At 35.9% G+C, this 15400-nt stretch overlaps 1 protein-coding gene across 4 annotated transcripts in view; it reads left to right on the forward strand.

The window, feature by feature from the left end:
- The window catches only part of ELP2 (elongator acetyltransferase complex subunit 2), a 37277-nt gene that overhangs the window by 5484 nt on the left and 16393 nt on the right, over positions 1-15400 (forward strand). For 3 of the 4 annotated variants that reach the window (XM_032687895.1, XM_032687877.1, XM_032687886.1), the window contains exons 6-10: positions 4466-4530; positions 10266-10332; positions 11239-11373; positions 12319-12414; positions 14179-14279. In XM_032687895.1, the coding sequence (XP_032543786.1) occupies positions 4466-4530; positions 10266-10332; positions 11239-11373; positions 12319-12414; positions 14179-14279 (464 nt within the window). Of the gene's footprint in view, positions 1-4446; positions 4531-10265; positions 10333-11238; positions 11374-12318; positions 12415-14178; positions 14280-15400 lie in introns of all 4 variants that reach the window. The other variant, XM_032687906.1, reaches the window with a different exon arrangement.

Raw genomic sequence — 15400 nt, forward strand, 5'->3', positions numbered from 1 at the left:
CTTCTTAGTAATTAGAAAAACACTGACTGATTACAGTGTCTTCAAAATGACACTGAAATGGAGTTTTTAGTTGAACTCTTGAAACGGAGAGCTTTAAAAGGAGGTAACAATGCTGTATGTGAATAGGATAGGATGATCATAGAATATGCTGAGTTGGAAGGGACCCATCAGGATCATTAAGTCCAGCTCCTGGCCCTGCACAGGACCATTCCCAAGAGTCACACCATGTGCCTGAGAGTGTTGTGCGAACAATTCTTGAACTCTGTCAGTCTTGGTGCTGTGACCACTTCTGAGGGGAGCCTGTTCCAGTTGTCAGCCATCCTCTGAGAGAGAAACCTTTTCCCAATATTCAGCCTGAACCTCCCCGACTCAGGTTCGTGCCATTTCCTCGAGTCCTGTCACTGGTCGCGAGAGCGAAGAGATCAGTGTCTGCCCCTCCTCTTCCCCTCATGAGGAAATTGTAGACTGCAATGAAGTCTCCTCTCAGTCTTCTCTTCTCCAGGCTGAACAGACCAAGTGACCTCAGCCACTTCTTGTATGGCTTCCCCTCTGGACCCTTCACCATCTTTGTTGCCCTCCTTTGGATGCTCTCTAAAAGTTTAATGTCTTTTTTTGTATTGTGGTGCCCAAAAGTGCACATAGGACTCAAGGTGAGGCTGCACCAGTAGTTGCACCTACTCCTTATGGTGCTGCTGTGTGTGTTTGTTCTTGAATTGAAGGGCAAGAGCCAGAAAAAGAACTCTCAGGCCTGCATTGAAAATTACAGATTAACAAGCAGTGCTTATCACCTGTTCAGTCTTAAATGTAAAAAAACCTGAGGTGCTGAACTAGTTTAACCTGACTGTTCAGAATGGTTTATATAGTTTTCTATTAACATAAATGCTCAGATTTTGTAGCCTCCACAGGCACATTCTTTTGTTGCAAATATGTAGAAGCTTTTTTTTTTTTTTAAGCTACATGTATCCTCAAACCAGATACACAAGTTAAGTTTTTGTTTAAGTATCATTACAATCTTTCACGTGGATGAAGATGTGCTGGGGTCCCAAGAGAAAAAGTACTAAATTTTCTTACTGTATCTAGAGTTTTCAGCTCTTTGCTGAATGCATTTCGCACTGATATGTTGTTTTGATTATATGCCTCCAGAGTAGTTATTGACCAGCTTATTTTATTCTTTGGCTTGTGATAATTCTGGGAGATATGAAAGCTCTATCAATAGATGTTGTCCCATTTGAAAATACCAGTCTCTGTTTTCAGGGTGTGTCTGATACCAAAAGCATCGTCTGCACCAGTAAAGAGCTTTTAAACCTCACTCTCTTTTTCTCCTGTGAATGTGCTAACAGATGGTTGTTGAGATGAAGTTAAAAGGCTTGAGGATAAATTAAAATCATTACCTCCAATATGAATTTTGTTAGAAGTGAAGCATCTGTGGTGCCAGTTTAATGAGTATATCATTCATATTGCAAAGCAATGGATTATTTCTTCATTTATGATACTGTACAGATAAGAAATAGTCACTAACACTCTAGAGTAGTGCATCTGTTTAATGTTGTATATAAGAGAAGTGACTATTTGCTTTGGAAACACCTTAAATTAAGATTTATCATATTAATTCTTAAAACTAAATGCTTTTGAAACCAAAATTGCATAGAGTACTTGGAGCTTCTTCAAATGGTGGAATAGTAAGCATTGTCTTTTGCTGTGAAAAGCTCCCAGAGTCCCCCAAACACAATTTTGCTGAAAGTTATGTTAAGAGCTTGATGGTCCTTTACTATGGACTCTTTCCATCCCCATTCAAATTAGTTATTCTAAGTAACAGAGTGCTCATAACATGAGAAAGAGGACTTTACTTTTCTGAAGAACTGAAATTATTTTCGAATGAGAAGTTATTTGCATAGGTTTTGTATGGAATTAGAAAAAAAAATCCTATACTTTGGTGTTTTTCATGCCAATGAACTGTGTTGCTATAATTGTCACAGAATAGTTTAGATTTGGAACCACAAATGTACTATTAGAAATGTTTCTTGGAGAAATCTATAGAGGGACTTTTAATATAGCATAGCCATGTTCTCTGTTTTCTCCCTAAACCTGACATAATCATCCATATAACAGAACTGCTCTTATTCAGAGGAGTATGTTAATTCTGAAATCTAAATAAAGTGGCTTAAAATATATTATTAAAAATATCTCTACTGATCACTTTGTCAGAAACGTTAATCTGTAGTGGCAATTTGGAATTTTTATGAGCTTCAGGGAAAAATGATCTATGAAAACTTAAGGAGTTGATCTGAAATCTTTATGAAGGCTATGTTGTCAACTGTATTAAGATTTAAAAAAATCTTTTCCCTTGAGGAAAATCTTCATTTCTTAAGTCAGGAATTAAATACAGAATTATTTTTCTGAAAATCGTAAACTACACTTCTAAACTGGAAGCATTTGCAGTAACCTCTAATTTCACCAAGCAAAGAAGTTTAAAGCTTACATTGAAATTTGACTCGTACACAATGGATGCTTTAGCTTTCAGAAGGCATTGATGTTCATGATGCCTAGTATTTTAACTGGTTGTCCTCAAAAATAAATTATTAAAAAAAAAATTGACCCATTTTTGTGAAGAAGTCAAATGGGGAAAGCTGATAGACTTTTCATGAAAATCTGACCAGTCATTTGCAGCTGGAATACAGCTTAAGCACTTTACTGGCAGTCTCTTAGTTGAGGAGTTTCTGTACATTTGTTTCTGAGTCTTGAAGAAGAGCTTTGTGCTGTTTTGGTTGGTTGTCTGCAGAACTCTGCTTCTAACATGCTGGGAATAGGATTTACTATTTTACAAATCTTGATCAGCTCTTTTGTCATGTTCTGTGTTTCTTCCTACCACTTGGATAAGTGCCGTGATGTAGCTTGGCCTTTGACAGTAAATAATTGTCTCCTCAGAACTGAATTACAACAGGTGGAAAAAAGAGCAAGTGAACTTGAAAAAACTTTGCTGATCCAACTTACTTTTCTTATTTCCTTTGTAGGACTTTTATCTCAGTCAGATTCTAATAACCTAGAACATTCATATAAGAAACTGTATACTGGTCTGTTTTTGCCAGTTACACATTTCTTGATAGAACTTTTTGAGTGAAACTATTTGCATTTGTCTGCTACAGCAACTAGATCATAATTCTGTCCTTGTTTTTATTAAAGTTTCATTCCATGGAGTAAATACATGGTTAGAGTAATGGACTGTTTCCAAGAACATGCATTGTATTGTATTTTGTGGAAGAAAACCTCATTCTTGCCCAATTTCTGTGGACCCGACACCCAGGTCTTCTTTCACAACAGCTCATTGCCTCCAGTTCAAAGGGATATTTTTTTAGCCCTATGTAAAATGAGGGGGAGATGGAGGTGAAATGTGACTTAGATGTTGGAAAAAAGTGGCAAATGATGGAGGTACAAGAATGTGGAATGCAACTTAAAAGTGCAAGAGGAGCAGCAGATAACTAGGTACAGATTTGGTACAAGCAAAAAGAGGAAATTAGCATACAGCATAAAAGTATTATGAATATTCAAGTTGATTTTGGTCTATCCACAGTAAAGGAAATAGTTGATTTTAGTGAAATTTAGTATGTTGTTTTCTACTCAGACTTGAGAAATGCGAATGTCTAGCCCTGAGGACTTATTTCTTCATAATTTTATAATGAATTCATTCTCTTTTACTATTTCAGTCCCTAGCAGTAGTACTTCATCCTTAGGTCCTAAAAAAAGAGTAGAGTAAGGGTTACCTGTTTTCCCCCATCATCTTCTATGGGAGAGATGAACTAATACACTGCCTAACTTCTTTTACCCTTAGACGTAACTTTGCCTGGTTTGATTCAATAGACTTATGGGGTTTATGCACTTTCTAGGATAGTTGGTGGAAGTAAACTACTACTCAAGACTTGAGTACGTTTATAATAATGTTCTTTGCTTTCATATTCTTGGTTACAGATAGTGGTGATCTGTCTTGCTTTTTTGGTCTGTCTTTTTATTTACTGTATAATAATTGTACTAATTTCATCTAAACTTACCTCAATTGATTTAGGAACTTGAACTGCATTAGTTTTGACACATTTTGTTTTGCTCCTTGCTTCCTCTTTGTTTAGAGCAAATACCTGTTGATATCAATAAAATATAATTAATTAAAAACCTTGAACTTCCTACAGATATGGGAGCGTGAGGCGAACTACTCTTTTTGGCATCTTAAGTATTTGCAGATATTATTTGCATGCTGAAATAACTTCTGAGTTTTGTGTTCTTGAGATACTAGCCTATTTCAAATAGTGTTAGGCATGTAGTGTAGAAAACCTTAAAAAATGGTATCACACTTGCCTGTCTGTAGATGGTAATATATTTCTTAATACTATATTAATTTTTAAATTAGCTTTATATTTTTTTCATATCTTAGAATATTAGATTTTATAAAAAATGAAGATTTTCTTTTCCTTTCCAGTACCAATTCTGGCTTGCGGTGGTGACGACTGCAAAATAAGTTTGTTCGTACAGCAGAATGGTCAGGTAATTGCAGTTTTTGTTTCTTGCTCAGAACATCACTTATTTCTTCTGCTTCTTTTTGTATGTGCTATGGATTGTTTAAGTTCTTCATTAAGTACTATCTGTGTCTAGATAGCCCTCACATACAACTGCCCCTTTTCAAATAGTTCATCCATTTTTCTAGGTAATGGTGAAATGCACATACAGAATATTGAAGTTGGATTCAGTGTATGAAAGTGTTAGTTTTTCTTGACTTTTTTTCCCTGTGTGAAGATAGCCTGTGTTTCTATTCCTACTGATACAAAATAGCTGCAACTGTCCTTCTTTATTAAGTATCCATACATTGAGTGGTTCATATGGAAATGATATTACTTTCAGTCTATAAATTCTTATAATAAAACCGTTATTATTTATATCTGAGGAATTTTATGGGGTTTTTTTTGTTAAGTATTTTATGCTAAGTATAATTTTATGCTAAGTATGCTCTTGATGATTGAATGCGTTTGAACATCAAAAAACGTATTTTTAGGAGTATCTGATCTTCTAAAAGCACACACATTTTTCGTGTATTATTTGGAAGCTGGCAATTTTAGTTTTTCATACAGATGAATGTTCCTTTGGAGCAGTAGAAAAACATTATGTCCTCCCTTGCATCTGTTAGATTCTAAAGCATGTGTTGAATGACTGTTTTCCAAAACAAAAGTCAGTGTCACTTTTTTTCTCTCACTCTCTTAAAAAACCCCTCAAACCACAAGCACTGCCCCAATGCACCAGTGAAGCTAAGAAACCCCCACTGAAACTGGCATGTGTAGTCTTCTGGATCTGTTTAATCTCCCCTTGGAGATTAAAGAATAGACACTCCTTTTTTCTTTCTTTTTTTTTTTTTTTGAGAAAGATTAAAGCTACTTTATAGATAATTTTACCAGTTCGTGTTGCCATATACAACAATAAGATATTTTGGTTGCTGTTGTTATCAATAAAATAAGTACTTCCTTATTTGTCTGCTATGTTCAGTGATTTCGTGACTACTAAGCAGAAAAGATTTTAAATTATTTTTTTTTTCTTATTTAACTCGTGAGTTAATTTAGTGAATTCTGTGGTAATTAGCAATGGCAGAATGCCACATGATTCTCAGTGTGCTAAAGAAAGACTTATCTCAGGGGCTGTGCAGTTGATTTTTCTCATTCAGAGTCTGTAACTTGTTTTCTTGTATGATTCAGATTAACAAATTGTATAGATTTGACTGCCAAAAATGTTCAGAGATACATAACTTATTTTGCCAATTGTTGGCCAAACTTTTGAGTATTGCAATAGTCTTAGCCATTCTTAAATGCAGTCAGTCTGTGGAGGATAAAGAAAGGTAACTTGTTTATTCAAGTTTCATCTTCATCTTCATGAGCAAGTTTGTGGTGGTTTTTTTGGAAGTAGAAAACTTTATTTATACAAGGGATGAGGAATTTTCTCTTATTTTACATGTGTTATTTTTCACACCTTCAATTTTAGAAAGTGTTTTCACCAGCTGTTCTGGCAGAGTTGGTGTTCAGAGTATCTCTTAAATGAGGTGGGACTTCTTGTTGGTGCCTGTCTTAACTTTCCAGAACATCTCTTTTAACTAAGTGGACTGTGTAGGTCTCAAAGAGAAGAGACCAAATCTGATTCCTTGTAAAAATGCTTGTGTGGTGCATTGCTAACAGAATTAAAACATCCTCGCGTGTTTTAATTCTTCTGACATAAATTCCTTCCTAGCTGCTAAAGGCAGGTTCTCCTCTTTAGTCAGATTCTCTCAGATCTGCTAACACCTTTTTATATGGTTTCTGTAGTACTCTTAAAGGTATTTGAAGGAAGTGTTACCGTTGTCCCACCATTTTTTACTAGAACTTAGCATAGGAGAGTCATTAGAATCTAAACTCTGTTACTCCGTCAGTGGTAAGGATCTGTGGCTCTGTCCTGTTAATTGTGACTCTTCTAAACCACTTACTTTAGTTAACACCCTAGAAAAAATTGCGTGAATCCAGAGGTAGAATGTACATTCATGACGGGGCATTCTAATGAAACTTAAAGGGCACTGTTAGATGCTGAGGGAGGATGAGGCATCTTCAGTTAGCTAATTCAGGCTACCTTTTGGTAAACTCATTAATTTTACAGTTGAAACATATTTATTCATTAACAACTGCTTGATTTTTGAAATTGAATGGACAGGCTTTAAATCTTTTTAAGATTCCCTAACCATAGATCCCTTCCTGTGTTATGTAGTAGAGAGAAAAATAAACTATTTGCTTTTCTGACTTGTTAAAGAGGGTATTGATTTATGAAAGTATCCAGGGAAAAATCTTTCAGAAACCATTATATGTCTTCCTGCTTGAGGTATAATATCTATGGATGTGGCCTATGGAGGGGAAATAAGTAAACCAGGGAATCAAAATAGAGCTTTAAACCAAAACATTTCTATATTCAGCTTGGTTTCTCCAAGAAGATGGTGCAGTGCGTGTTTGACTAGGTTTCACCCAAATAATTTGGCCTAATTGAAAAGTGGAGTAAGAGACTCAAAGACAATTTAGGCTCTTTCTGGTCTGATGAGATATACAGATGCAAGAGGGATATCACATTTAGCATCTGCTGCAGAAAAAATGAGAAGACTTGAACCTCTGTTGCCAAATTTGTCAAACAATGCTACTAGCCTGGTCCTGAAGAAGATGTACCCCAAGTGGGGGCAGAATTGGTTGTTCAGAGTGTGCTGAGCATGTCCACAGACAAACTGGCTTCATTAGTTTTGCTACCTACAGAACAGCTTTATTCTTTGCTTAAAAGAAAAGAGACCAGATTGTTGCTTAGCAGCAATGTTCAGAGATTAGTTAAGAGGCATGGAAAAGCCTGTGAAGTAGGTGAGTCAGACCATGAGGTTTTGTTAAATTTAACTGTTGGTACTCTAACTTCTTATGTAACCAGTGAAGACCAAGTGGAAAACTGAAATAGGGGAGAAATATGAGATATAGAAACAAAATCTGTAAAAAAGAGAAGAGTGACAGCTCAAAATACTGGTAAATATAACCTAGACAATAATAAAAACTTTGACTGAGTCACTTAAAAATAGTGACCACAGGCATCTGCAAGGAGCTTTATATTGATTCAATTTTAGAACAGAATACGTCTAACAAACTGAGTATGTGATACTAAGAAACACAGTCTTCAAAGAAGAGGGCAAAGACAATACAAGAAACCCTAGCAGAAGGCATAACAGCAACACTACTGGTTGTTCAGATTCAGTGGACAATTTTTATTTTTATGGGAAACAATATCTTGAAAACTTTGGGTGAATCATAGAATATCTCAAATTGGAAGGGACCCATAAGGATCATTAAGTCCAACTCCTTGCTCCTCACAAGGCTACCTAAAATTAAATTGTATGAATAGGAATGGTCACAGTCATGCTTCGTGACATCTTCCTTCTGTACGTGGTACAGGACCTTGTGTTCACCGCTGTTTTCCAGCCACTGTACTGACACTGTTCAGATAGGTGCAAAGTTGAGGATGATGTGATAGGAATGGGAAAGGCAGCACCATGAGTTTTTCATTTAAGGGAGTGAATGTATTTACAGAGGTATGGGGGTATTCCTCGTCAGCAATGGGACCACATACACAATCTGGTGCTAGTATTACTAGCTAGTATTACTGCTAGTGAATATGAGGTAATGAAATTCAGAAACCTCCACCTTAAACCAGGTGAATTGCCACCAAGTTCAAGGGGACTATGCAATGTAAGCATGTAAAAATAAAAATTAATAGGCTTATAGCTGACTGGTTAAGAGTGCGTGACTTAAAGCTAAGTAGTGCGTAAAAGCCCATTTGGGAAATGACTTAGAAACCTGGGGTGGTATTAATAATCTCAAAGTAATTAGTTTTACTCTTTAAAGAAAGAACAAATGACTGCTTTTTGTAATAGTTCTTTTTGATGTGAGATGATGAGGGTGATTAGAGAAAAAACATACCACAACACCTTGAAATTAAAAAAAAGGAAAATTATTAGATATGTGTCTAGATTAATGTTAAAGTAAAGTTTTAGGAGATAGGCACACTGTTTAACATTAACAGAACCATAAAGGAGAAGTATTTTAGCAACAGTTCAACCTGAACCAGTCTTTCATTTGGAAAAAACCTTACCAACTTACCTTGGTGAATATAAAATACAGAGCATTATGTCAAAGATGGTGTAAATGAATAAATAAATACATGTTTTATCTACTGTCTGAAATATGAATTGCTAAATTTTTTTTTTTAATGTATTGTCAGAAACATGTAGTCTTGAGGAGAAATCTTAGGTTGTTGTTTGATCTTGCTTCCTGGGGTGTTCCTGCCTTTACTTACACATAATATGTTGGGTGCTTAACATAAATATTGATCTGGAATGCCACATCCAGAAGTACTAGTGAGTCCAGAAATGACTAGCTAAATGAGGCTTAGGTGGCTGTGAGAACACATTCTTAAGACCAAAACTTTCTGATTTGGAAGTATCTGATCAGCTGTTCTAGCCTGGTATTTCATATATAGATTGTTCTGTAATTTTAGGGGCATTTTACAAAGGCATGTAGTGATGGGACAAGGTCCAATGGGTTTAAACCGAAAGAGGGTAGGTTTGGAGTAGATACTAGAAAGAAATTCTTTGCTGTGAGGGTGGCAAGGCACTGGAACAGATTGCCCAGAGTTGTGGATGCCCCATCCCCGGAAGTGTTCAAGGACAGGTTGGATGGGGCTTTCAGCAACCTGGTCTAATGGAAGGTGTCCCTGTCCATGGCAGGGGCTTTGGAACTAGATGATCTTTATTGTCTCTTCCAAAGCAAACCATTCCATGATTCTGTGACTGCAAATGTAGAACAAGGAGAAACCAATGACAATGATGCGAAGATGATTTTGGAGAGTATCAGAAACTTTGGGTGAATGAGAGAGGCACCAATTTCTGAGTATGGTTTTTTCATACTCCTTTGGCTGAGTTACTGTTGATTACCATCAACTCTGTAGCAGAAGAGAGAGATTTTGAGAAAGAGCAGACATGCAATGAGAAAGGCTCTTGTTTTTGCTCCTAGATAGGGAGAAAGAGCTCAGTTGCAGAGTTGTGCTGATAGCAGAGGCTATCATTTAATCTTAGCTCTTAGTAGGCCTAGGTAAGGGATTTAGCAGAATATAAATGCCAGAAAGAATGTGTTATTTATTCATACTAAACTACACTAGTGTTTTAACAATAATGGTTATTTCAGACATTTTAAGTCAACTTGAGATAAAAAAGTGTCATGAAAGTGTCAAAGAGCTGTTTCTGGGCAAAGAAAAATAGAAATGGTTTAAATGCTAAGTAAGCAGTAAACACTTAATTGAATCAAAATAAAATGGTAACATTATAAGAGAAATTATTTGTCAAGTCATACTGGCATTATGTTATTCTTTGTGTACCGCAGTAAACCTGATAAAGATAAAAAAAAATTTTATCATAGGGAGACTGTAGCCTCTTGAGGGTGTGCACCTTAAATTCACATTCTTTCCTGCTCATGTATGGGTAATGCCATAATGTAACGTGTTTATCTAATGGTGGCAAAACCAAAATGGCTTATGAAAATCTGTCTGTAAACAAAAATGTTTAGTAGCAGCTGAATTTTTTCCAGTTTCAAGTAGTGGAGCTGTAAATATAAAAGCCTTGAAAAACCAAAACTCGTTGGTGATATGTGCATAATAATTAAGTGCATTTCTGTGATATAACAAGAATTCTTGTTCAGTTTCAGAAAACATTAATACTCCCTGGACATGAAGATTGGATAAGAGGTGTTGAGTGGGCAGTCTGTGGTCAGTATGAAAGATGAATAAAGTGGAATACTGGTTTAATGACAGTATTACTTGTATTACCCCTCCAGCAGATGACTTTGATGCCCTGTAGTACCTCAGCTCTTGCAGTTGCGATGTTTGGTTCCCTAAGACAGTGGTACTAATATTAAAAATCAAGATGGAACTTTGTGTCCTGTTAAGATATAAACATTTTTCTTGCTTGCTTCAAGTATGTTTACCTGACTGGTACCTAAATGCAAACAAATTAGAGTTTTAGCAGTAAACAGATATCTGTATCTGAGTGAGGAAGAGCTGGCTGCTTTTTCAGTGGGGAGAGTAGGGGGAGATAGTCCTTTTCTCTTTTCTTCTCCTGCTTCCCCCTCTTTTTTTTTTTTTTTTTTTTAAGAATAAGAAATTAAGAGGATAATGTTTTCGGATATTAACTAATCAAATAGCTGGCACAAATAAAATAGATGGAATTAGAGGAGCTCCAACCCTGAAAAAAGAAAGGAGGAAAGGAGTTCTTGACAAGTATTGGGACTGATTGATAGAATTCCAACAGCAACAACCATAAGTAATAGGGAAGCATATGTAGAACAATATATGTACAGTATTTACCATGTTTTCCACATTTTGTAAGCAGGGACATGTTCCTAGTCAGTGTGTTATAAATTCATAGAGAGTTTGAAATTAGAAAGTGAGTTGATGTTGAAATAAAACAACAACTTGTCATGTGTTGTATGATATTGTATGATGTATGTTGTATGATATTGTACACAATATGTTTTGTATGATATTGTGTACAATAGGAAAATTTGGATAACACTGTCGGTGCGTTTTTGGAAAGAGGGGTAGGTTAATCATGGCAGTGACTGAATGAAAAAGCAATGAGAATGTGGGTCTAATTTTTTCTTTGAAAATAAATAGGGGAAGACCTTATTTTAGCAAGCTGTGCTCAGGATTGTTTGATAAGAATTTGGAAAGTGTGTACAAAATCAAAGCAACTTCCAGAAACTGAAGATGATACCATAAGATTGAAAGAGAATGTTTTTACTGTCAAAGGTAGGTAACAGCTGTAAAATTCTCTTGCACAACTTTTCACTTGTGTATCTCTTCATGGTTTTACACGAGCTAACAAGGTGGTTGCCATCTAATTTGGTTTGTTTCTTGTATAAAAAGACTGTGAGATGGATTTGTCTGCCTTATTTTTAGCTGTTAGAAAAAGTGGAGTTACTGTTTTAAAGCCGTGACTATGTAAAGTTAATGATGTGTTACAAGCAATGGTGAAGCAGTGAGAGAGCTTAATATTAACATGCACTGTTATGTGTATTCCAAATGCTCTATGTAGGACATATGTTTGTCTGTGGGAAGTAAGCTGTTGTGCAGTTCTCCTCCAGCTTAATAGCATATCTTTAATTTTGTTTCAGATGCAATTTAATTAAAAGGTGCTTCTATTACTTAAACTTTAGAAACATACTGGAGAGAACAGATAAGTATGTGCAAGCTTACTTTATGGTTGTTTAACATACTGTTTGAGCACTGTAACACCAGAGGTTTATGTTGCTGCTATTGTGGGATAAATCATCAGGCAACATAGGTAATGTAATGAAGTGTGTATGATGTTATGTGTAAAAAATGCTCCTGCTACTTCCTGCAAATCCTGATTCATTGTCTGAAGTATCTTAATGCTTGTATTTTGAGTCATTTGGAGATGCAAATATGCTTAAGACTATGGGTAGAGCCAGTGTCAGAGCATTTATTTCAAAATTGCAGGAGAGTTCTCCAGGAATTCTGTGATACCACTCTGAGGCAATACACTGACCTCTTCAATCTGGTACTCAGGACTTGTAGCAAAGTAGGTTTTCAAGGAGCTGTTCAATGTCAATAAGCTATTGAGATACTGGAAGATGTGGAAAGCAGTTGATTATTCTCACTGAAGATACCAGAAATGACCTGGTTTTGTCGTGGCTTTTAGAAAGCAATGTGCTTTTCTCTGATTTCTGGTAGATACTGACACATCATATGCCATTACTTTGGAGTCGGTATTGGCTGGTCATGAAAACTGGGTGTATGCAGTTCACTGGCAACCTTCATTTTCCAAAGGTAAAAAGATACCGAAAACTTAGCAACTGTGTTGTGTTGTATACACAGTCACATGTCTTTGTATTGTGTTTGCATGTTCACTTGTTACTGTAGACTATGAAAACCTTTTAATTCTGCAAATAAGGTTTCATGAGTAAATGGATGTTGCCTTTTACTCAGGTTTTCTTTAAAAAATGATATAAAATAACTGAGCTGTAATGACTTTACTGTAATTGATTTATTGGTTATGGCATACAAATTAATTAATCAGTATGAATTAATAGTTCTAATAGTTTATTTTTATATATGTATTTGAAATGTCTGTTCTTCAGAAGGTAAACATTACCTCAAGAGCACTCCTTTCTTTTTTGTGGAGTAGAAAGAAAAAAATAGCAACATTCAGAAGATTAATCTTCAGTCTTCCATGCATTAAGATAACATGCCAAGGGTTCCTGGAGTATTGATTTTCTCTAGCCATAAAGCATTAGTGCAGATTCTCATTGAAAAAGTGTTATTTTAAATTGAATTTTGTATTTTATTCTAGTATTTATCTTTCTTTTAAAATCCTTAACATTTTGACAGCCTGGTTTGCAGTACTGATTTGCTGTTAGGTGTCTACCTGGTGTATAACAGAAGGAGATTCTTGGTTTGACATGCTTGCACAATCAGAATGCCCTTGTGTATTTGTACTGGCAAAGTTACCTTTTTTTCTGGTATACTTTAGAGTTACTGATGGCAGGTGACTGCAGTGGTATGAACAACATCTTTATTGGTGTCTATGCAACACTTGAACAGCAGAGTGTCATTGGAATGCCAAAATAACTGTAGCGAAAGACACAGGACTTGCTTTAAAAATTTTGGCGTAGTTATCTGGTCCTTAAACTTTTTTTTTTTTTTTTTAATTAGACATTAGTAAAAGATTTTTCCTCTTAGAGCACAATATAGGCCTGTCATTCTTGTGCTGCAATTTGAAAACTGTCCTGTCAGACCATGAAGTTTTCCAGGTGTCTTACATCATACGTGCAGCTGCTTGCATTCTGTGGCCTGCCCAATCTTGGGTTCCCCAAAACACATTGTCAGTAGAGGCAGACTGATCTGAGAGACATGTTCTCACTGCTGAAGGTAGGAGGTCTGGTGCTGGCATAAGATATCACCTCATCATGAGATGCCCACCAACATCTCTATTATCAAGAAAAGTTCCACAGTGGTTCTCCTACAGATTTCACAGCCAGTTTCATCTTCCCCATTCCAGTTGTGTTCAGCATTTTTCTGCAGTGTTTCACTGTGTTTTGGGAAGCAGTCCTGACTGCTTTATGTATTACAAGGTGCTACAGTGTATTGAAATCTGAAGTGAATCTAACAGTTTGGAAAAAAAAAACCCCAGGGAATACTAGGAGATTATTTTGTTTTAAACTGTAAACCTCTCAGTAAAAAATCACTTAAGGAATGGAACTGAGAACTGCTATGCATTCTCTTTGTGAAGCTCCAGCTTATCCTCCAGATTATATTTAATTCAATATCAGTTTAGAGTGAGTAAACTGTGGAATACGGTTGTTCTCATGTACCTGTTCTGCATTTTCTTGGGGCAATTGTGGCTGAAAAATAGAATACTTCCTAATGAACACCTGGCAAGAATGCAATGGCTTTAAGTCTGGCATGTAGGTACTGCATTGCACATCTCTGATGCTGAGCAATTTTCTTATCGTGTTTGGATTACAGTATGACCAAATTTTTTTACCAAGTATTCTCCTAGGTTGTAGGGTAATAATTTTCCTTGTACTGTAGATGGCAGCATGCAACAACCAATGAGGATATTGTCTGCATCAATGGACAAAACTGTGATCATCTGGGAACCTGATAAGGAATCTGGAGTCTGGCTAGAACAGGCAAGTGTCAGTCTTTCTCACAATATGTACTGTATTCAAGTTGTCTTTTCAGTATAGCGTGTGTACTGTAGGGAACAAAAACTTTATAAAATTCTGACAGAGAAAGGCAAAAGCAGTTTCATGCAAAAATACTCACTCTGATGCTGTGTTGCAAATAAAACTATATTTAAAAAAAAGTAATGTGATACAAAATGATTTTTATTGCTTCTTTGCTTTCTTATTACTGTATTGGAGAGTTTATAAGGTGTATTTGTACACAACTGTCATTCATAGTATAGCAAAACAGGTGCTGCATAGTAACACATGCTCTGCAGTCCTGGTAAGAGGAGGAAGAAACTTTCCTGAACTGTTTGCAGTTAATCCTTGTGGGAATGTGACCCAAGCAGTTACTACAGAGCAGCTGACACGAAATTCACAAGCTTGGTTTTACTCACAATAACTTTTCCGTGGGCTGTGTCGTTAGGTTTTTCTTCCGTTTGAGCTGAATACTGGTGTCACTCTAGCATTTTGAAAGCTGTTCTAATGTGGAGCATCCTAAATAAACAAGTGGTACAACAAGATTTCTCTAGTGCTTTGATTGATGTCTTTGTTTTCAGTTGACCTGCTTTTCCAAATTGCAGTAGTTCAGCTGAAATTGTTTGTGTTGGGTTATGCCAACCATTGTTAGAGATCTTTCCTGTCACAAAGGAAGTTTTAATCCTCTCTTGGGTGAAAAAGAGAGAATTACAGTAGTGTATTTATTTTTCCTCTATTTCACTGAAAAGTTCTTGTGCCTTTGTACTGAAGTAGAAATTAGTTCATAATCAAGTGATCACATGGAGATGCCATTTGATGTCCTTAGTTGTAATGCTTAGTTGTGGCTAAATTTACAGGCTTCTAAAAATGGGTTGTGCAGTAAAGCTTGTTGCAAGTTGTTATTCTTTTATTCTTTCATTTTACATTCTATTTCCATTGGTTTGACCACAAGTGTGCAGCTTGAAGTTCAGATCAGTTCTTAACTTTGCAATTAAAATATTCTTTAAATGTATTTGTGTACATAATGTGAACTTCTGTCTATAGGTGAATTTTCATCTCATGAAATAAGAATGATTTCCTATGAGTGGAAGACCATTTTCATAGAT

The sequence above is a fragment of the Chiroxiphia lanceolata genome, chromosome 1 (genome assembly GCF_009829145.1).
Source record: "Chiroxiphia lanceolata isolate bChiLan1 chromosome 1, bChiLan1.pri, whole genome shotgun sequence".
NCBI lineage: Eukaryota > Metazoa > Chordata > Aves > Passeriformes > Pipridae > Chiroxiphia > Chiroxiphia lanceolata.